This window comes from Euprymna scolopes, chromosome 40 (genome assembly GCF_053919585.1).
Source record: "Euprymna scolopes isolate OS-2025 chromosome 40, ASM5391958v1, whole genome shotgun sequence".
Taxonomy (NCBI): Eukaryota; Metazoa; Mollusca; class Cephalopoda; order Sepiida; family Sepiolidae; genus Euprymna; species Euprymna scolopes.
In genome coordinates, this window is record NC_136521.1 from 25,503,183 (window position 1) to 25,526,324 (window position 23,142).

Below are 23,142 nucleotides of genomic sequence, written 5' to 3' on the forward strand. Positions count from 1 at the left end.
TTTTCCAGGCGATCTAGCTCCTTTTCCACATCCGCTTTTATGGCATAAGGTACTGGTCTTGCCCGACAAAATTTGGGACTCACCGTTTTATCAATGGGTATTTTGACCTTAAAATCCTTTAAACACCCCATTTCTTCACTGAACAGCGAATCAAATTCTTTTAAAAGCCTTTCCAACCTCGAAGGGGAATCTTCCTGGTATAAAGGAAACATGCTTCTCCAATCCAGCTTTACCTTATTCAACCAGTTGCGGCCAAGAAGTGTCGGTACATTACCTTTCACCACCAGCAAAGGTAGTCGATGCTTTAACCCTTCCTGGATTACTTCCACGTCTGTGGTCCCATGTGGTTTCACTAATTCACCAGTGTACGTTCTCAACTTGACATGGCTTTCCTTTAGATCACGAACTTGGCCAATTTTATTGAATTTTTCTAGGCTTTTCATGGAAGTGGACACTGGAGCTGCATGCACAGTAATGACTGTGCATGCAGCTCCAGTGTCCACTTCCATGACCACTTTCTCTTGATTAATTAGCAGTTCCACTAATACTGGTGGTGTCCGCAGGTTAGCAATTGTGTGCAAGTCTAGCCTTTCCATATTTATTTCCATTTCTTCACAACAATTTTCCTCCACATTGTTCACCATCCTGCTTTCCTTACCTCGTTTTTCGGAGTTAGGAGGCCTGTTCTCTTCTTGCTTACACTTCCGACGAGTATGCCCTATTCGCCTGCATTTAAAACATTCCTTGTTTTTAAACTGGCACTTGTCCGCTTGGTGGCCAGTGCTTCCACAACGATAACACTCTCGTTTTAATGGTAACCTGTGTACGGACGTTTCATTTCCACTCGTCTGTGCTCCCAACATCAACTTGGAATATTTCCTTGCCGATTCCATAGACACTGCTATTTCAATGGCCTTGTGCAAAGTTAGCATTCTTTCGCCCAGCAAGCGCTCCTGTATCTTCTCATCTTTCACTCCCACAACCAAACGATCACGTATGTGTTCATTTACTTTTTCTTCAAAGTTGCAATGTTCCGACATTTTTCTCAGTGTGGCCACATATTCACTAATGGACTCACCTTCTTGTTTGTCTCTCGTGTTGAATAAGAAACGTTCATGTATCTCGTTGGGGGCCGGCCTGATGTGCCTCTCCATCAGAATACATAGTTCTTCAAATGTTTTCTGCTCTGGCCTGTTTTCAGGTAAACCCCTGAGAATAGCATAATTTTTTGCCCCAATAACCGACAAAAATATAGCACGTTTCTTACCTTCATTCAACACATCATTGGCAGTAAAAAAAAAACTTTACTCTCTCAATATAGTGCGACCATTCTTCTTCCGCACTATTCCATTCGCCAATGGTGCCTAATAAAGCCATTTTTATCCGCTACTCGGCAACTTTTCCTCGTTCGATTTGTTGTGGGTGTTCGCTTTTAATTTTAAATTGTCTTGTTACTCCTCCGCATTATTCGTTCCTCGTCGCCAATTGAAGTATATCAACATTAACAATGCATAATGAATAAAAATGCACAAGACAAAATAACATTATAGATAGATCGGCAGACGGTACGTCTCGTAGGGAAAGATCGTCTCCCGGTCCTTTTATTTACTAAAGAAAAAAAGATTTCAAGACTGTCGCGCCCTCTAGTGGTAGTTCATTGAAGTGCAAGGGAGATAATCCGTAGTTCATTGAAGTGCAAGGGAGATAATCCTATCCAATATATTACAGTTAACAGCGCGTTATTATTGGAATTATTACGGAGTCACTAGTGTGGTGCCCTGTGATTGGATGAAAAACAACCAATCACGGGCTGCCATTCTAGTTTCCTCCCCGACCCCTATTTGCGCGGCCCCTTCGAACTTTCGGCCTCTTTTGCGGTTGGGACCTGATTGCGAGTACATCCATTTCGCCAGCTCTCCGCCACCAGAAATACGGGACGCACATGGAGTCCAAGCCGTAATAGCAGCACAGACCAACAAGGCCGCACCTTTTCTCTTTCATACCAACTAAGGACACAGGAAAGATTTAATTGATAAACGGACACATCACATCTGTGAGATAAGTTTCCCGCAAACCCAATTGTTTGCAACACCTTTATTTTCCTTTTTGTAAATACAGTTTTTTTATAACATTTAACTCTGTGTTTGTTTTTCCTTTCTTCTTGACGTCGTCACATTACTTTGTTACCTCAAACGTTTGGGAAATCCCAATAATTTGCAAACAATTGAAACTAGCCTTTTACGCTAGAGACTAAAAATAACACGTGGAATAATTTAACACGAAATAGATTTGTGTAAATTCAATTCAACCGTGAAGTCGCTTGAGGAAGGGAATACAAGCCTATGCTATTTTGGTGTTACTACTGGAACTGTAGAGGTTAATTTCGTCCGTCCCCCCTTTTTTTCTTTCTTTCCTTCCGTTTCCTTCCTTTATTTTGCTTGTAGATATTTGCTCTCAGCAGTATGAATGATTTTAAACAGATAAAGGGCGTTAGAGCCTTGATTTTTAATAGAGATTCCTTTAAAAGGAAAATAACTTCGGCCGTTGATTTAATGTCAGCAGAAGTGTCGCTCAATAACATTTGTTTTAAAAGGCAAGAAATTCTTATTAACAAATGGTTGACGGAGGTCGACGTAATTAATAATAGAATAAGTGAAGCCTGTGAAAAGGCCGATATCAATTTAGAAGATAGCGGTATGTTGGAAGACGAAAAGTTACAGGCGGAGTTCGTTTACAACATATTCAAAAGGCTCACTGAACTGGAAGAGAATATTTCTCCTTCCAATAAAGAATCTGTCCTAGTACAAAATCCACAAATGCCACTTGCAGCCGCGTGCGTTTCAGCCCCACGGTTGCAGTGTGCTAAATTTAGTGGCATAAGAGCTGGTAAATTTGAATTTAAAAATTTCCTAGCTCAATTTGAGAATTGTGTGGACGCCGTACATTCAAAAAAAGCCAAACTATCACTATTAAAAAGTTTTTTGACAGGTTACGCGTCTCAGTTAGTGTCTCACCTCTCATTAGAAGATGAAAACTTTGAAGTGGCCATCAATTTATTGAGAAAGGAGTTTTTGGATATTCCTCTCATTAGAAGATGAAATTTTTAAACAACTGCTGGGTAATACTCCTAAATATGACCCAGAGTTTGCTAACATAAAAAGTTTTTTGTCAGAAATAAAGGCTGACCTAGCTGAACTAAAGACTTCGTATGGTCTGGATTTTTTTGAAGAAAACACTCCTGGCTACGAACTGATTAGCCATGTAATTTTTTCGAAATTACCCCCAACTCTTCAAAAAGAGATAATAAGAAAAGTTGATAGTAACTATCCAAAAATTAATCAGATCTTTGATAGTTATAATGAGGTCATAAAAACCTTGATAAAAACCAGTTTTAAAAAAACTCAAAATTCCCACCAAGACAATTTCAAATCTAGGGAAGGAAATTATAATAAAAATAATAATGTAAGGAAGGGTGTCCCAACGTTGGAAAACTTTGCTATAAAATCTAGCAAAGTTACTAAGCATTGCAGATTTTGCAGCGTCTTTTAGTCTGTAAGAAACAGACTAAAAGACATCCAACAAATGACTGAGGAACTAAAAGAAAAAAGATCGTTAACTGTAAAATTCAGATACGTTCCTACAGATCAAAATCCTGCCGACTTGCTCACAAGATCGTAAGGCTTTCCTTATGATCAAACTCGGATCTCTCGAAGACCGTAACAGGTTTTGTTTTTTTATGAAGGAAGGCAATAGACTGATTTGTTTTAGATATACCACTATTATTGTCCAAAATATTTCTCCCTTGAGTCAAGACGTTCTAGGTGTAGAGAAATGGGCTTATGCCTCCTTTGTACAAGTGCCAATCATAGAACAGAAGACTGCTATGGCAAAGGAAATAAATTACCTCGGAGATGTGCACATTGTAAATCCCGAGGCCACGTTACCCCACTTTGTAATGAAACAGATAAGGGTGGAAACAGTCCAACTGCTTCCACGCACGTGTGTGCTAACACTAGCATGCAGGAACAACCCTACATTTTGCCGATAGTAGCAATTACTGTTTTTAAAGGAAAACAAAAATATAGATTTAACTGCCTCTTTGATACAGGCAGTCAAAGAACCTATTTCTCCAGGAATGTTATTGAAAGATTAGGGTGTTATAAATCTCTCCTCACTCCAGTTGAATACGAGGTAAAAACCTTTTTAGGGTCGCAAACAAAAAAATTGAACCAACTTGTAGTGGGGATAGAGGTAACTAAGGGTAGTTCCTTGTCTCTACCAGTTCTTATCGATGATGAATTCGATATGAACTTAAGATTTGATAATTTTAAGTCTGTAAAGAAAAATTTAATTAATTTAAATTATACCCTGGCCTTTTTGCACAAAAAAAATGACATTCGTGTACATGGCCTTTTAGGCATTGATGTGATTCAATTCATGAAGAACATCAAAATGATAGACTGCATGCAGGGCTCTGCATGGGAGTTTCCTGCAGGCATTTCCCCGTTTGGCAATTGCCAACATTTTTTGTATGATAAACAGTGTAATCCTAAGAAGATTAAGAATAAGGATCTCCACAATTATCATGCCATAGTCTCCAAATACTCTACGTGCTCAGACATTAGGGTAAATTTTGTAATGAACCCGATAAAGAGCTACCCTGATCCCCTTGCTGAAATATTTGATGAGAGTCAAGTAGAAAGAAATTTAGAGAAAATGTTTGATGTAGATTCTCTAGGTATATCATCGGAAGACGAGGCTACTTGTAATTATGACAAGAGTAAAATTATGGAATTTGAAAATTCCATTGAATTTAAAAATAATGCGTATCATGTGAAACTCCCCTGGCATGATGACAAAATCAAGTCTGTACCTTCCAATCACAGAATTGCACTTTCAGTGCTAAACAGAGTAGTAAACATCTCGAGCAACAAAAATTACTCGATGACTATGCTGAAATATTTCATCAACAGGAGCAGGAGGGTATCATCGAACGTTTTGAGGTAGCTCCTGAGAATTTTTCAAAATACATTTGGATACCACATAGGCCTGTTTTCAAGATGGATGAACAGTCTACTACTAAGATTAGACCTGTCTTTAACTGCTCTCTGAAGACTAATGGTAAATATTCTTTAAATGAAGCAGCTTATCCTGGCATAAATTTAATGGGAGATATGCTGGAATTACTATTATTATTTAGATCTAACAAATATGTGATGTTAGCAGACATTCGTAAGGCTTTCCTTATGATCAAACTCGGATCTCTCGAAGACCGTAACAGGTTTTGTTTTTTTATGAAGGAAGGCAATAGACTGATTTGTTTTAGATATACCACTATTATTTTTGGGTTTAACGCCAGTCCCTTCATTTTGAATTTCATAATAAAGCACCATGCCCGAATGTTCCCTGCTGATGACTGCTCTGACATGTTGAAGAAAAATTTCTATGTGGATAACCTGATTAAAACAAGTAACTCTGTTGAAATGTTATCAAACCTCTATACAACGGCCAATCATCGTATGGAAAGAGGTCATTTTAATCTTAGATCATGGAATACGAATTGTGAGGAACTTAAAACCTTAATGATAAAAGATCAGAAACTCGTAGAACATGGCTGTGAATTGGAGAAAGTTTTAGGCTACAGGTATTCCACATTAGAGGATACACTTCAAATTTCTAGGTCATCTATTGATCAGCAAGTTACCACTAAAAGAGGTATTTTAACTCAAACTGCAAGGGTTTTCGACCCACTATCTCTGTGTCTACCTGTTACTATCAGAGGCAAAATGCTCTTGAGAGATTTGTGGTCGCAGAAATTAGACTGGGATGATGTTGTGCCCGAGGAATACCAGGCTTTATGGTCTGCTTTATCACGGGACCTTTCCAAGCTGGATTCACTGCAGTTCCCTAGATTTGTAATCAGTGAAGCCAACCCAGCCGATTTTTTTATATTTTGTGATGCCTCTAAAGGGGCATATGGGTTTGCAGTTTATAGTGCACAAAATGGCAAGTCCCATTTGTTATTTTCCAAAGCTAAGGTGGCTCCTATGAAGCCCAAAAGTTTACCTACGCTGGAATTGTTGGCTGTGTTTTTGGCCATCAAGTGCTTATTACCTTTGTTGAAAGCCTACTCCCAAATTGAGATCAGAGATATCGTTATATCTGTTGATGCACAGGTTGTGCTGTCATGGCTTTTGTCTGACAACATCAAAACTAAAAACCTGTTTGTAAGAAACAGACTAAAAGACATCCAACAAATGACTGAGGAACTAAAAGAAAAAAGATCGTTAACTGTAAAATTCAGATACGTTCCTACAGATCAAAATCCTGCCGACTTGCTCACAAGAGGAGTAACCTTTGAAAAATTTCAGCAGAATTTAAGCCGCTGGACTTCGGGTCCTGAATGGCTTAGTAAAAGTCCCATAGAATGGCCATCAAGTGAACTTCAGTGCCTAAGCTTAAAGAATAAATCTATTATACAGCCTACGTCATTAAATTACACTGTAGTTAATGTTGAGCCTCAACCGGTGATACCCTTTGGTAGATACTCAGATCTCAATAGATTACTTAACGTTACTACCAACATATTTAAGGTTAGAAATAAAATCAAACATGTAGACCTAGATCCCAGCAACTGTGCTAAAATTTATTTACTTAAGGTAATGCAACAACAAAGCTTTCCTACAGAATTTGCTTACCTGCAATCGCCCTAAGGTAAAGAAGTACCTGAATCAGTAAAAAATTTAAATTTATTCTTAGATGAAAGTGGAATCATCAGAACTAAAGGTAGAATAGGTAAAGTCACTACTTATGATTATGAAGTTATCAATCCTGTCTTATTGGCTAAGGATCATGATTTAACTGAACTTATCATCGTAGAATACCACAAAAGATGTAAACATCTGGGAATTCAATCAACCCTAACTAAAATCCGCCTTTCAGGGTTTTGGATACCCAAGGCAAGACAAGCCGTCAAAAAAGTACTTTCAAAGTGCATCTTGTGCAAAAAATTTAATAGCCTTGCGTTTAAGTATCCTAAGGTTACAAATCTTCCCAAACATCGTGTGAATCTCATTAAACCATTTTTACACACTGGGATTGACTATACGGGACATGTTTGGGTGAAAGGTGATGAAGGTGTAAGTAAAATGTATATGCTTATATTTACTTGCCTAAACATTAGAGCAGTACACATAGAATTAGTTAAAGATATGAGCACTCACTCGTTTATCCTGGCTCTGATCAGATTTACAAATATGCATGGAATCCCATCTCATATTTACAGCGATAATGCCAGATCCTTTATAGCTTTTGCCTCCTCTGAATTTAATTTTAATCCTTTATAGTTTTTGCCTCCTCTGAATTTAATGAACACTTCCAAGTGTATAATATTAAGCATATCAGAATACCTTTATATGCTGCTTGGGTGGGGAGCACATGGGAACGTATGATCAGAACCATTAAATCTTGTTTGTATAAAACAATTGGGCGATCTCGAATTAAATATTTTGATCTCCTTACTATAATTTCGGATATTCAAAATGCCATAAATCAAAGACCTCTCACTTACAGGTGTTCTTCGGATTCAGACCTCGAAATAATAACCCCCAACTGTTTTCTTCGTCCTAATGCCAATTTAGGACTTGTACTAAAATTAGATGACCAGAATGTTTGGAAATCTGACCCTCCTTCAAGATTAAATGTAGTAAAATCCATTGAAGCACGGGATTCTATGCTAACTAGATTCCGTGAGCTTTGGTATCAAGACTATTTGTTGAGTTTGAGGGAGCAATGTAAAGATTTGCACGAGGTCAATTTTCACAATCATATCAAGGTTGATGATGTGGTTCTTGTTAAAAATCCTGCCAAGGCTAGACCATTTTGGTTGTTGGGAAGAGTTTTGGAATTAATTGTTGGTGACGACAAAAAAATTCGTTCTGTAAAAGTTAAAAGAGGTGACGGGTCGGTTCAGGTCCATTCTATCAAGCTCCTGTATCCTCTGGAATTATCTTTAACTCACGCACACCATCCTGGAATTGTTCCAGACTCCAAGAGAGTAGTTGATGCTGCAAATTCAAAATCTCCTAATGATGTACCAAATACTAATAGCTCATCTGTTCCAATGAAACAACGTCCTAAAAGGACTAAAAATTTAAAAAGTAGTAAAAACTCTCTTAATAACCCCTATATATACTATTAAATTCAGTTTATCTAAAACAATCTTCACATACCTTAGCTTATAGGTACTTATTGTAAAAAAGAAGAAAAAATAATAACTGTTAATGATATCCTACCTTATTATTGAAGGGATGAAATCTCTATAGTCCTATTGGTGCACCAAAATGAGAATTCTTTACGTACAAAATAAATCACTACACTCACTTCTTTCAAACCTTTAAGCTCTTTGTGAATACAATCTTCACCTCTTCTATATTCTAGTATGTTTGCCTTCAAAAAATCAATTTTCCTAAGAACTTTATTATTGGCTATGTTTGCCTTTAAAAAAAAAAAAAAAAAAAAAAAAATCAATTTTCCTGTGAACTTTATTATTGGCTATGTTTGCCTTTAAAAAACTCTATTTTTCCTGTGGACTTTATTATTGGCTATGTTTGCCTTTAAAAAAAAAAAAAAATCAATTTTCCTGTGAACTTTATTATTGGCTATGTTTGCCTTCAAAAAATCAATTTTCCTGAGAACTTTATTATTGGCTATGTTTGGCCTTCAAAAAAAAGATCTTTTTCCTGTGAACTTTATTATTGGCTATGTTTGCCTTCCAAAAAAAAATCTATTTTTCCTGTGGACTTTATTATTGGCTATGTTTGACTTCAAAAGAAAAAAATCAATTTTCCTATGAACCTTTTTATTGGCTATGGTTGCTTTCAAGAAAAAAAATCAATTTTTCTATGAACTTTATTATTGGCTATGTTTGCCTTAAAAAAAAAAAAAAAATCAATTTTCCTATGAACTTTACTATGGGCCGTATTTGCCTTCAAAGGGAGGCAAATCCAAGTTTCTGCGACCTTTCATTATGGGATAGTTTGCCTTACAATAAGCCTGCTATGAACCTCCAGCTTAAAAGCATAAGGACCTGTAACTGCAGAGAATTATGTTGCAATGATTTCATATTGCAATTTTGTTTTGGGGGAGAATATTGGAATTATTACGGAGTCACTAGTGTGGTGCCCTGTGATTGGATGAAAAACAACCAATCACGGGCTGCCATTCTAGTTTCCTCCCCGACCCCTATTTGTGCGGCCCCTTCGAACTTTCGGCCTCTTTTGCGGTTGGGACCTGATTGCGAGTACATCCATTTCGCCAGCTCTCCGCCACCAGAAATACGGGACGCACATGGAGTCCAAGCCGTAATAGCAGCACAGACCAACAAGGCCGCACCTTTTCTCTTTCATACCAACTAAGGACACAGGAAAGATTTAATTGATAAACGGACACATCACATCTGTGAGATAAGTTTCCCGCAAACCCAATTGTTTGCAACACCTTTATTTTCCTTTTTGTAAATACAGTTTTTTTATAACATTTAACTCTGTGTTTGTTTTTCCTTTCTTCTTGACGTCGTCACATTACTTTGTTACCTCAAACGTTTGGGAAATCCCAATATTATATTTACAAGAATACGTTTGCTTGTAAGCAACGAGGTAATTTTTCGTTGCAAGTTAAACGTCTTTCCCCCCCCCCCCACTCGTCGGTAGGAAATATCAACACCTCTTTAACACCGTAAGTATGGAAAAAGGTGTTATAAATAAAAAAAACTATACAAAATACTATTAAAAACCCACCGAATATATGTCAACCTATGTCACGGTAACATATATTGAGCGAGTTTTTAACAGTATTTTATCCGGTTTTTTATTTATAACATCTTATCCCACACTTACCGTGTTAAAGAGAGAATAAGACGCCATCTTGAATGTTCCAATACATCGGTAAACACTGTATGGTTTTCGAGCTGAATAAACATGTTACATTGAATAAAAACACGAAAAATATATCCAGTTTGGTAGAAAAGTAACTTATCTTGCCTTTGATAACATTTATTTGTTATATATTTGTTTTTTGACAACTTTTTCGAATCTATGTGTACAGTAATACAAACCCTTATTTTTTTTAAAGAAAAGGTGTAGGTAGTTTTCTTTAAAATGAAAGGAAAAAATCCAAAATAATGGGGGGGGGAATCAAAATCTTATGCAATAAGACGTTATTACTCATAAGAAAAAAAAAAATTGGAGGGGGGGAGGATTTCTTTTGCAATAAAAACGGTGTAAGAATTTCTCTTACTCGTTTTTGCCTTTGGCAGAATGAAAGAGACACTCAGAAAAGCAACAAAGGCTCACCTTAAATTCCAAGAATATTTTATTTACAAGAAAGGTAAAATGAGTCCATATTTGCAAAAGAGTGCACCTCTTTAGCTTCGGCCAAATGGCGGGTAGTTTATGCCTCGAAAGGTGTAGGTAGTTTTCTTCTGTGAAGACGCTGGTTGAATTCGGCCGCTCGTAGAAGTGGTTGAGGGTTCTCGAAATCCTTCCAGACTGGTCAAATAAGAACAACGCACATTGCGATCGATGTTCCATAATAAAGGATGCCCTCCTGCGGACAATGATGATGAATGTAATTAGTCCATAAACATTGGCTTGTATCCGCATTTAAGTGAGCGGAGATAACAAATAGAATAGAACCCTGCCTTATAGTTTTGGCACGGAGCGAGACACCACGCGTCTGCTTTGCTTGACACGGAATGGAAATCTGTTTGAAGAAACACAATATTCCCGCCAATTCCTGAATCCTCTGCAGCAACTGAAACAATGCAATTTCATTGGTCAAAATAATCGCGTGATTGGAACAATCTAGCAGTTATCACCCTTGCATTCTGAAATTTCTAACATTTAGCTTAAAACGAAAACTCTGTTTTTCTTTTGTTTACATCACGTGACACAAAACAGCCAATGAGAAAGCTAAAAAAAAGTCGTCTGCTGAATTCAAATAAACCGCTCAAATTCACAAATATTGGAAAAAATTTTAAATCCGTTTTAAAATAAATTTTACGATTTTTTCTTTTTTACTGAGCCTTTCTGTTTTACTTATTTATTTTTTATTTAAAAATAAAATTCTCAAAAAACTTCATATTTGCCAATTTAATAGACTTAAAAAAATACGGAGTTAATTATTTGAAAATTGTCAAAAAAGTTTGTTTTAACAATATATATTTATTGATAAACGTAATGATATTAACAACTCGAAACACTTTATTTTGTTTTAAATTTGTTTTAAAAGTTGGTAAGCTCGACCTCAAAGTGCTGACGTTACATTTAGCCGCGATGAGTAGTTCGAAGTTTCAATACAACCTATAAATAAACACAGTTTTCATTCAAAAAATATAAATTTATTAAATATGATAATAATTCGATTAAATAATTACGTAAAAACATTTATTTTTGCTGCGTGATTGCCATTGTTGCGTTCTTATGGTTGGATCTCTTTAGCAGACGACATTTATATAAAGATAGATTAAGAGCTGGTTATTTAAAGCATGAAAATATGAAATATTTGTTTTAAAAAAGAAAAAGAAAACACGTTGTTTAAACGTCGTTTTAAAAATACAGTAGTAGTATAACAATGTCTATGTTGATTTAAAAAAATACACCAGATGACAAATGCCGCAAATTTTTCTCTTATCGCATACGCATTGTCCGATAATAATGGCTGTAGGCTGTGCGGAGCAATCAAGAAAAGGTAAAAGCGATTTACTTTTATTTGTTGAATGTGAACATATTTTCAATAATTAATAAATTAATCGACAATTCTATCATTATCTCATTGATTTTTCTTTAAAAATGTTTATACATTTATTTATTCATTTATTTATTTTAAATGTATTTTTTGTTCCTTTCTTGAAAAATGATAAAATCGTGACATGATAAACAATAAACTGAAAATGTCGACATCAATTTTTTTTCCAACAGATAAAATAATTTTTTGGCACATAACAATGAAGTGTTATTTATCGACATAAGATCGAAAAACGAAAAAGATTAAATTTATACAGTAATATCCTTCGCTAAAACTACTGACTCCCCCCCCCCACAAAATTCTATCATTTTTAGGCGATTACGTGGGAACGCTTGGAAAAAAGCACTTTTTCCGTGCTGAAATAATTACGTTATTTTGAAAGTCATTCTTAACATGGAGACGGGAGGGTTTTGTGTACTTATTCTGTATTTTCACCTAATAATTTAACAAAAACGGCCATCGTAAAAATTTAATTAAACTTGAAAATACTATTTTAAAAATAGCACGGATCAATAAGTGCACTAGCACCGAAAAATTTAGCGAAAAGGCGGCGCATTTACACTATTAGGATAAAATTTTGTAGTCGATAAATGGAGTTTTCAGATAAAAACAATGTTTTCTACTGATTTTTTTTTTTTTTTTTTTTTTGTCAATTCTGATAAGTTACAATGGTAGCTTCCAAATTATGCAGTCGGAATTACCCGAATATTACTAAATTATTAAACAAAACAACTTTAATCGTGTTAGAAGGTGAAAAATTTCTGCCATCTTATTTAAATCGAAACGGAAAATTACCTCCCTTTTGAACTCTCTTGTGTTTTACGGTAGGTGTGTCAGAATTTTGGTGGAATTTTTGACGCCCTTAACACAAAACTGCGAATAAAATATATTAAAAAAAAAACTCGTAATTTCTCTTTTTAAAGTGGGTTGTTTAATTTCTTTATGGAATATACTTCCAAAATAAACCATTTAAGTTTTGTTTTTTTTAAATAATAGAAATATTTTTTATTTAAAAAAAGGGTAAATATCCAGATACGCTACAACAGAACACCGACCGCTCTAATTTGTTTTTTTTTTTAAAGGTAATTGAGGTCGCTGACAACGAATCTGATAGTCAAACTTGGGGCAAATTTACCGTTTGCATGGTATTATCCCCTGAACCCACGAACTACTTTCCACCATTTTGCAGCTTCCGTTTACGCTATGTAGGCTGCAATGCTGCATAAACGACGGCTTGCTTCACCAAGCAAACTGCCTTCTAACATGGCGTATCAAGCAAAAAATTACGGACTGACATTTTTTGAATGACTTACAATTGAAGAAAAGTACAATAAATTGGGGAACCTTTTTTTTCTTTTTCTTTTGTCTCGCGTAGTTTTTAATGCGGTTTACAAAAACATAAGCACCAAACATTTTTATGTTTTTCGTTCTTTTTTTTTCTTTTTTTTTTGCGGGAGGAGGATTCAATTATAGAACTTATGTGGCTTAATAGTGAAGAAATTTTATTATCCACTTTGTCCCGTGGAAGTTAATTCTTCTTAAACAATTAATCGTTACTACTAACTCTGAAACTGAAGGAAAAAATTACAAACAAAAAGAGAAAAAATAGGAGAAACAGAATTTATTAACAAGATATCTAAAGAAAAAGTAATGACCTCTATGGGCTGCCAAAAATGTCCATCTGGCTTACAAGAGTCTTGTCTTGTAGTAGTAACCAAAACGGGGGAGAGAGAGTGAAGGGAAATAGAAGGAAAGAGAGATAGAGAAGGAGGAAGAAGGGGGGAAAAAGGAGGGGATCACTTACTGGAAGCTTCTGGGCGCCCTTTTACGAAAGGAACATTTAGAAAGTTCGTTTTCTTGTGGGTTTTATTTTTTTGAGTTTGTGTTGTTTAAAAGTTCCCTTTTTCTTTCTTTTTCCTGGAAATTCGTTTTTCGTAGTCCTTTCAGCAAGGTCGAAATTTCTTGAGGCTGTATATTCTGGTGTTTTCTGGTATCTTCGAAAACTTCCCTGCGGCGAATATTCTGTTCAAAACATCTATTATCTTTTCTCGATAATAGAATTAGTTTTCAAGTGTCTTAGAAAACTAGATTCTTCTTTTCAACTTCTATTATCTTCTCTCGATAATAGTATTAGTTTTCAAGTGTCTTAGAAAACTAGATTCTTCTTTTCAACTTCTATTATCTTCTCGATAATAATATTAGTTTTCAAGTGTCTTAGAAAACTAGATTCTTCTTTTCAACGAATTTAATGTCTCGTCAAGACAGAGTTGTACAACGCCTTAGTAAATTCCAGGCGTCCCTTTTTATCCGAGACCTACAGTTCGACCGTTCTGGTCCCCTCGAAGCCTTGTTCACAACTGACTATCTTAACTCAAAATATCACACACGTGCCTCAAATTAGCGCGAAAACGTTGCATCCAATCAACGGGCATAAGGGAGTCAGGTGACATTAAAAAAAGGGGGAAGCTAGGGAAGGGGGTAGGAAAGGGGTTAAGAAGAAAGGAAGGAAGAACAGAGCAGCAAAAAGAAGGAAAGAAAAAGGAAAGAAAGATGGTGGAAGATAATTTCCACAATAGGTGCTTCTGCAGTTTAGTTAACCGTTTTTCCGTAAGTAACGCACCGACATGTACCAATTAGAACACCGTTTAACATTTTTCGAAGATTTTACTGTTTACATTGGGGGCGAGAGCGGGGTGTGGTGTTGGGGCACGCGCCCCCCACCCCCACCCCGCTCGCGCCCCCAATGTAAAACAGTAAAATCTTCGAAAACTGTTAAATGGTGTTCTAATTGGTAAATGTCGATGCGTTACTTTTTGAAAATTTGAAAATTCTATGTTCCAGAAAAAAATAAAATAAAATTACCCCCCCTCTCCCCAACTTGAAGTGCTTTCCTTTTCTTGTTTTATTTCTTTTTCAGCTAATTTTAAATTTTCCACACAAAAAGTGCTATAATGTATTTTTGAAAATTAGAAAATTCTATGTTCTGGAAAAAAAAAAAAAAAAAAAAAAAATTACCCCCCCCCCCCAACTTGGTGTGCTTTTCGGGTTTGTATTACTGTACACATAGATTCGAAAAAGTTGTCAAAAAACAAATATATAACAAATAAATGTTATCAAAATATTAGACAAAATATTGTTAGAAATTCGCTCAATATATGTTACCGTGACATAAGTTAACATATATTCGGTGTTTTTCTAATAGTATTTTGTCTAGTTTATTATTTATAACATCTTTCCCCAAACTTACCGTGTTAAAGAGAGAGTCGGGCGCCATTTTGAATTGTCCAATACATCGGTAAACACGATATGTTTTTCGAGCCGAATAAACATGTTACATTGAATAAAAACACAAAAAATATATCCAGTTTGGTAGAAAAGTAACTTATCTTGCCTTTGATAACGTATATTTGTTATATATTTGTTTTTTGACAACTTTTTCGAATCTATGTGTACAGTAATACAAACCCGGCAGTTTGCTTGTTGAAGCCGTCGTTTGTGCTACAGCGCGCGCGTGCGTAGCGTAAACGAAAGCTGCAAAATGGTGGAAAGTGGTTCGTGGGTTCAGGGGTTAATACCATGCAAACGGTAAATTTGCCCCAAGTTTGACTATCAGATTAGTTGTCAGCGACTCAGCGACCTCAATTACCTATAAAAAAAAACCAAATTAGAGTGGTCGGTGTTCTGTTGTAGCGTGTTTGGATATTTACCAAAAAAAGTGTTTACAAAGTGCATGCGCGCGCTCATGCAGCCATTTTTTCTACATAATGAAATTAATTGAATTTTACGATTACATTTTTTTTTTTTCAATTTAAAAATCTATCAAAATTTTTCTGTTGGTTCAATTTTTACGATATTTGCAGGTTTAATGTAAAATTTTATGCTCTTTCCAATAAACCGATAATATTCTAGACAAGCGTTATTTAAATGCCCCCCCCCGCCATGTCTATTGAAATAAAAATAATTAATTTTCTCACCTAAGGTTTATATATCACAAATTGAAGATGAAAGATCAATAAATAAAATAATCTAATTTAAAACAAAAACAAAAAAGAATTTTTCATTTTTTTTACATAAGGGTCACCACTAGGTGTATCAGAATCGGCCATTAAAAATGCCGTATATGAACTTGAATAAATCAACTTACTATCTTTCGAAGCTTATAACTACTTGAAAAATGTAATTCAAACCCTAATTATTTTTTTTTTCAATTAAAGGAGCAAAGACCAAATTAAAAAAAAAAAAATAACTAGTTTAATAGCAAATTATGCAATATTTATTTTTTTTTAATCGATTTTCTTTAAAAAAGATTTAAAGAAAATCAACGAAATTTTACTTACTTAGGTTATAAAAAATATGTATAAATTCCAAAAAATCATTTACCTATAAAAAATTCTATTCAATGTGTACTTCCATTGTTCATTTTTAACAATTTAACCATATTTATACTTATATTCCATGTCCTTTTTAAATAAAATACTTTTTTAAACAAGGATTAAAAAAAAAACACAAACTCATTTTTTGACTGTTCAAATTAAGGGAGACAAATCTCTGATATTTTTTTCGCAATTATCTTATGGTGACTTATAAACGCCATGATTAATATCTTTCATTGTGTGCTGTTAACCAAAATTAGTATTTTGGGGCCTCCGTAGTTAAAAAAAAAAGCACACATTCACTAATAAGTTTTTGCCATTAAACGAAAAACCCAGTCGACCAATTTTTTTTTAAATTCTTTTAATGGAATACACGAGTTTTGGATTATTATATTTTATTTCTACTTTACCGAGCGAATTTTTTTTTTAAAAGAAAACATTGAATGAAATAGAAAAAATTCTCATCAGCATCCGGTATTTACCGATATGAGCTTTCATTTAAAAAAAAAAAAAAAAGGCTTTACACTTTGGACTTTACAGGTAAATTTTCAAAAAACACTTTTTTTTTTGTTTTAAATTAGAATATTTTATTTAATGATCTTTTATCTTCAATTTGTGATATACAAAACTTTGGTAAGTAAATTAATTATTTAAATTTTAATAGACATTTCAAAATGGGGGGGGGTGAATTTTTAAAAATCGTTTGTCTAAAATATTATATTTGGTTTATTGGAAAGAGCATAAAATTTCACATTGACCCTGAAAATATCCTAAAAATTGAACCAACAGAAAAATCTATCAATATTTTTCAATAAAATTCAATTGATTTCATACGTAAAAAAAAATGGCTGGTTGAACGTGTACCAGCACTTTGTAAACACTGTTTTTTAAAAAATAGAAAATAATATTTCTATTATGTTTTAAACAACTTTAATAGTTTATTTTGGAAGTATATTCCATACAGAAAATAAACAACCCACTTTGAAAAGAGAAATTACAATTTTTTTTTATATTTTATTCGCAGTTGTTAGGGGTGTCAAAAATTCTCCAAAATTCTGATACATCTAGGCCACCACTTATCAAGGCCCAGGGGCCACTCAAGGATACATTAGTTATTGTGATTTTAGCATAGTAAACATTAGTGGAAACTTTGTAACTTGGATTACTTAGAAGGACGGTTCAACAAGAACTTGTTCACATTGGACTTGAAGACAGATTGTAGTCAGCTGGAAAGCAGGCAAACAGAATAGTATTCCACAATTTCTAAGAAAGAAGCCCTGTTCATGGAATCTACGTAGGCACAGATAAAGAGTGTAGGAAATTGTTGATAGTTTTGTGCAAATTTACCTGTAAAGTCAAAAGTTTAAAAACTTTTTTTTAAAAAAACATGTTGATTTGTTTTTTTTTTGTTTTGTTTTTTTTTAAGTGGAACCTCATAATTTGAAAATATTGTCCAGTAAATATTGGACACTTGCAATAATTTTTTTCTATTTCATTCAATGTTTTTTTTTTTTTTAGATATTTAAAAAGAAAAAATTCATTGCATAAAGAAGAAATAAAATATTTTAAACCAAAAACTCATGTATTTCTTTAAGAGAATAAAAAAAATGGAAAATTTGTCAGGGTTTTGTTTATAAAAGTAAACTTACTTATGAGTGAAATGTGATCATTTTGCAAGTACGGTGACCCATATTGACTAACTTTGTTGTTGACAGCAAACATGTCAGAAATACAAAAGGGAGATAAGGCACATGTCAGAAATAATTAATTAGGCCTTTGTATTTGTCAACTGGAAGAAAGGGAGACAAATCTGCTCTGTGAACATCTGAGATTAGAATTTGACACCAAATATATGTTGGCCTATGTCACGGTAACATTGAGCAAGTTTCTAACAGTATTTTGTATATTTTTTAATTTTAACTCATTTTCCAAAACTTGCCGTGTTCAAGAGAGAGTCGGGCGCTATTTTAAATTTTCCAATACATCGGTAAACACTATGTTTTTTGAGCTGAATAAACATGTTACATTGAATAAAAACATTCAAAAAGTGTCCAGTTAGGTAGAAAAGTAACTTATCTTGCCTTTGATAACATTTATTTGTTATATATTTGTTTTTTGACAACTTTTTTGAATCTATGTAATACAAACCCGAAACTCCTTTCCCTAACAAGAAAATTTAAAAAAAAGGCATCAGTAAATAGCAACAACTCGGGAACACTTAAAAACTTAAAATAATAAATTTTATTTAACTAGAAATAGTTTATTTTTGTATATGGGATACATGCAAGTTGTAGTCATTCTTGAATGTTCGAGATCTCCCCATGAGCACAAAAGTTAAAAAAATTAAAGAGAAATGTGCATTTTTATAAGACAAACATTCAGAATTATCATCCAAGTGAAAAAAGAATATTTGCGTGAATGTAAACGTACGGCTGGATATCTTTTGTGACTGAAGAAATCTTTCTCAACTGAGGAAATCGTTATGCTCAATATATTTTATAAAGAAAACCTCATGAATGAAGTATACCAGGAGGGTAAAAGTTTTGTGAGCAAAAAATATTCATCTTGCTTTTGCACCCATCGCCAAATGGAAAGTGACATAGATTTAAATTAAGACTAGTCAATCGAAAAGAGGGGATGACTTTCGAAAATATCGGTGAATAAAGCGACCTCTCCCTGTAGAAAAGTGCCTAGTTGAGGGTGAAGGAATTAATGTTTTTTGCCAATTTTTTTATATTTGTTGTCCGAAGGGCCAAGCTTCAAAGTGATACTGATCTCCTGAAAATCCATTGCCTCTGTCGAAAGTTTTAGGTAGACATACATACATTTAAACAGACAGGTGATTATATTATATCATAGACTAGGAGGGGGCTACCTGGCGTTGCCCGAATGTTTGTAGGTGTGTGTGGTTGTTAATGAAAACCTAAGAATAATCGAAGTAAAAAAAGAAAACATAAAACGAACGTTAAAACTTAAGCGGGGGGGTACCCGGGGGGGATCAAAACATCAATAAAAAACACAAAAAAAACTAGGGGGGGGGTACCCGGCGTTGCCCGGGTGTTTGGAGGTGTGTGTGGTTTTGGGTAAATCAAAACTCTGAGGGGGCGGGGTTAAAATAAAAAAATTTTGGTAGGTGAGTAGTAGGATCGAACACGAACCCTTGAGGCGAAGTTGGAAATTAAAGTGTGAAAAAAAAAGCCTGCAACGTTAACCATTGGGCCATCGAGAGATACTAACAAAAACACGTTAGAATTTATTTAATTACTTAGATTTGGCAGGTGCACATTTTAATGACTTACTGAGGTCAACTTTGACTGCGGGATAGTATTTCATTTACTGCGGAAACGCTTTTTTTATTTTTATTTTCCCAAGATGTTGGTGGGGTCCAAATTGAATAGTAATTGTTTAATATAAGGAAAATATTTCCACATTGATCAAATCGGATTGCTTTCAGACATTTCCGCCGATAGACGGAAAATACCGCCAGAATTAGTGTTTATTATAGGAAAAAGACTAATCCACATGCGGCGAGCGACAAATGTTGAATATTTATCTTCCCGAAGTCGAGCAAATTAAATAGACAGGCGAGTTCCGTTGTTAACTCAGAAATATTACGATTTATATGTGATATAAAAAGTTTTAAGAAGTTGTGAGCCGACCGACCGCTTCTTTGAAAAAAGCCTTTTTTGGACATACACAAAAAGCGAACATACATACACACATTTTCGCTTTTATATTATAGATTATAAAAATACAGAAAAATCTTATGATGTATGTATTCATCATGGAACGCAGATGTCATATTCAGAAAATCATGTAAATTAAGTAGTTTATTGTTTTTTAAACTAAAAAATAAAGATTTAGGATTTACACATTACAGCAATTCTGATACTAAATATATATATTCATTATAAGGCTGAATTTGATCCTGATATTTTGAATTGAGTTGTCTCCCCCTTATCAAAAACCATGGTTGACCATGGTGCGGTGACAACGATTGCAAAAGCAGCATTTTTTTATTAAGTATAATTTTAAATAAGCACTAAAAATAGTTTCTACACTAATTTTTTTTTTTTTTTTTTGTATGCTAAAGCATTAAATATTGCTTCCATACAATATTTTATTGTAAAAAAAGAACCATAATTTTGTACTTTGTGCACCGGATTTCTGTAAATGTTGACTAGAGATTGAAAACTGCTGGGTTCTTCAGCCTCACTTTCTTTCTTACTTTGAGCCGGAACTTTCTTTAGGAACTTTCTTCACTGTTTTCTCTGCTTGAGCAAAAGCATATTCGCCTATTCGTCCAAGTTCAGTCTTTTATTCCTCTCAAATCTCAGGAATTCTTGTAGTCTCACTCTCTTTCATAAAACCAACCACACTTACCGCTTCTTCTTCCTCTTCTTCCCCTCCCAGCCCCTCTGTATTGACAGCAAACAGAACAGACTTTCTGTTTTTGGAGGTGAGTGCATTAGAAGAATTACTACTACACTCCCCCTTGATCCTATGATCACACATGGAACAATTGGGAGGGGGGAGGGGTCTTTTGCGCTTCGTGCTTCTTCGTGGCAGCACATTCATTGTGTCTTCATCAACACTTACTGTGCCTTCATCTGGAATGTCATCAACTAAGTCGTTATTTTCACCCACACTGGGTGTCTGCTCACCCAGCATCTCATTGATGGTCACAAATCTCTTACTTCCACTTTCCGACAGCATGTCAGAGCAGGCCATTAGTGGGCCCGATTCTACTATAGGTCACAGGTCTCTTACATGGTGTGGCATTCCATCGACCGATATATTTTGCGTACTGGTATTCCCAGTCACATGCCCCGCCCATATTTTGTCGCACATTGTCCGTATGAAGCCTTTACCCACACTCAGTCATCCGTTTTGTAGACAGTTTGCTGAACAATTTTGATCTGGTCTAACCCAACAGAGTTCACAGATGCAGTGCAGACAGGTTGTACAGGTTCGATGTTCCTCTTAATTGCATCAAGCCATCGCTGAAGCACTCTCATAAATTGATCCGCCTTGTTTTGGCTAGATTTGACCAAGACTACATCCATCGACAGTGCATATTCCTTCACCAGCTTCACTATTGTGTCGGATGAGCATCTCACTCATAGCTTTAGTCCGTACCCTGGCTCTGCCAGTAAGGGTATTCGAGACACATTTATAGATACATGCAGAATCGGTGTAAGGTGGTCATCTTCCAGAGGATTGCCAAGTTCATTTCTTATAATGATGTCATCGAGTTCTGCTAGGTTTATATGATGGGAGTCCTTTTCTGGACGTAACCAACATGCATCCTCTATCAGAGTCCCATTATATATCAATGGCACACTGGTAGCAAGAGAGTTTGCATCAACCCAGACATCAAGATCTTTGCTTTTGACACACCATTTGCCTTGCGCCGGATCTTTGTGGAGTCTGGTGAGAACCTCCTTGATCATGGTGTTGAGAAGGGTGTCATTTACTTTGTCATCCTACCCTGTAGTGACGTTAGATGCTCTCCTTTTGATAAATACCACAGCAACATGAAGTCAACCACCCACGGGAAGGTGTCCAACCAACTAGTGACAAAGTGAAAATATATTTCGTCGCATGACAACATAAGGTATGGCTGGGATCTTGTTCCCTCTTTTCCAACGCAAAGCATTATCCTCTCGTCAGACCTGCAAATCAAGCACTCGTGCGCCATCCTACAGTTTCTCTGATTCTTTGCTGAGAAGTCCGAAGTTGCTGAGATGCTTCTTCAACACATCTACATCGTCAATATAAGCAGATGTTGCCTGTTGTATATGCTTGTCCTTCTTCAGGATAGCATCAACAATGATTTGCATGATGGATGGTGCCACATTGAATCCAAACCCCATTCGGGTCAGGTAATACCTGTTTGGTATGGCCACAGTGATTGTGCACGCTTACTTAAAGGTATGTCTTGCGAAGGTCCAATACCCATACATTTGATCCTGCCCACCGCCATTCTCTTAATTTGTCAGTGCATATGTCTGCACGGGCTGTAAATGGGTCTACATGCTTATTCAACTCCCGATAGTCGAGCACCGGCCTCACCTTTTGTTGGTGTTCAGCTGAATGACCACCATTAGTGGGATCAGGTCCTTTAGGGGCCCCAATTCCTTCTCTAGGTACAGAACCAATCATCCATTATTAATCCAGGCCTGTAGCTCAGTATCATAGTTTCTGCAGGCTTTTGAAGGGATGTTATGCTCTGGCACTCTATAGTATAATTTTTGTGGTGGCTGATCACCGGACCACTTCCACGACACGGTCCAGGTTTTGGTGCATTCGTTGAATTCCGTGCGAAAGTCGGGTTGTTCCAGCTAAATAGTCACACCCAATGCAAAAGCTGTCCCAACAAAATGTGCCTTGCCTCCCTTATCAACATGCATATCATCAAATTTCTTGATAACGTCCATTCCCAGAAGGAGGTCAAACCCCAATGGTTTGCTGTCTACCACCAGTACGTCAGTCTTCAGAGGATTTCTGTTGGCTAATATTAATGTTATGCTGCCAACACCATGGCTTAACAGACACTTCCGTTCTGCCGTCAGAATTGCAGTATTTTTCTGTATTTTGGGTTGACATAACGACCCATTTACAACTGATGATGAGCAGCCAGAATCTACCGTTATGCCCGTCGATCTTTACCTTTATTTATTTTTCTTTTTATTACATTTTCACCCAAAAAAAGGCACACTGCCACTTTGGTGTAGGGGGCTACTATCAGGGGCAACAACTACTGGGGTACTATGTAGGGATTTGGGCAGCAAGATGTCGATTCACGTTACACTTGAACTTCTGCATGTCAGTACAGTTGGGGAAGCATGGACTTGGAATGGAATTCCAAAGTCTAGCAGTTCTGGGGAAGAAACTACTCTACTGTGTGGGGGTGGGATTTAGCTGCCTGTCAGTTTGTCGAGGGTGTTTATGTTGTGGGGGC

At 35.6% G+C, this 23,142-nt stretch overlaps 2 protein-coding genes across 3 annotated transcripts in view; both read left to right on the forward strand.

The window, feature by feature from the left end:
- The window catches only part of LOC145265436 (tubulin-specific chaperone cofactor E-like protein), a 156,595-nt gene that overhangs the window by 51,960 nt on the left and 81,493 nt on the right, over positions 1–23,142 (forward strand). The window contains exon 1 of one of the 2 annotated variants that reach the window (XM_080121275.1): positions 11,457–11,748. The exons of the other annotated variant lie outside the window; for it this stretch is intronic. The gene's annotated coding sequence lies outside the window, so the exon portion shown is untranslated. Of the gene's footprint in view, positions 1–11,456; positions 11,749–23,142 lie in introns of those variants that run through there. 2 annotated transcript variants of the gene reach the window in all.
- On the forward strand, positions 5,400–6,713 carry LOC145265646 (uncharacterized). Its single transcript, XM_080121713.1, has one exon. It carries the CDS (start codon positions 5,400–5,402, stop codon positions 6,711–6,713), a length of 1,314 nt encoding a protein of 437 aa, XP_079977839.1.

What these genes read in the sequence shown, in the direction of transcription:
- LOC145265646 (XM_080121713.1), top strand. Translation starts at nt 5,400, where the DNA reads ATGTTCCCTGCTGATGACTGCTCTGACATGTTGAAGAAAAATTTCTAT.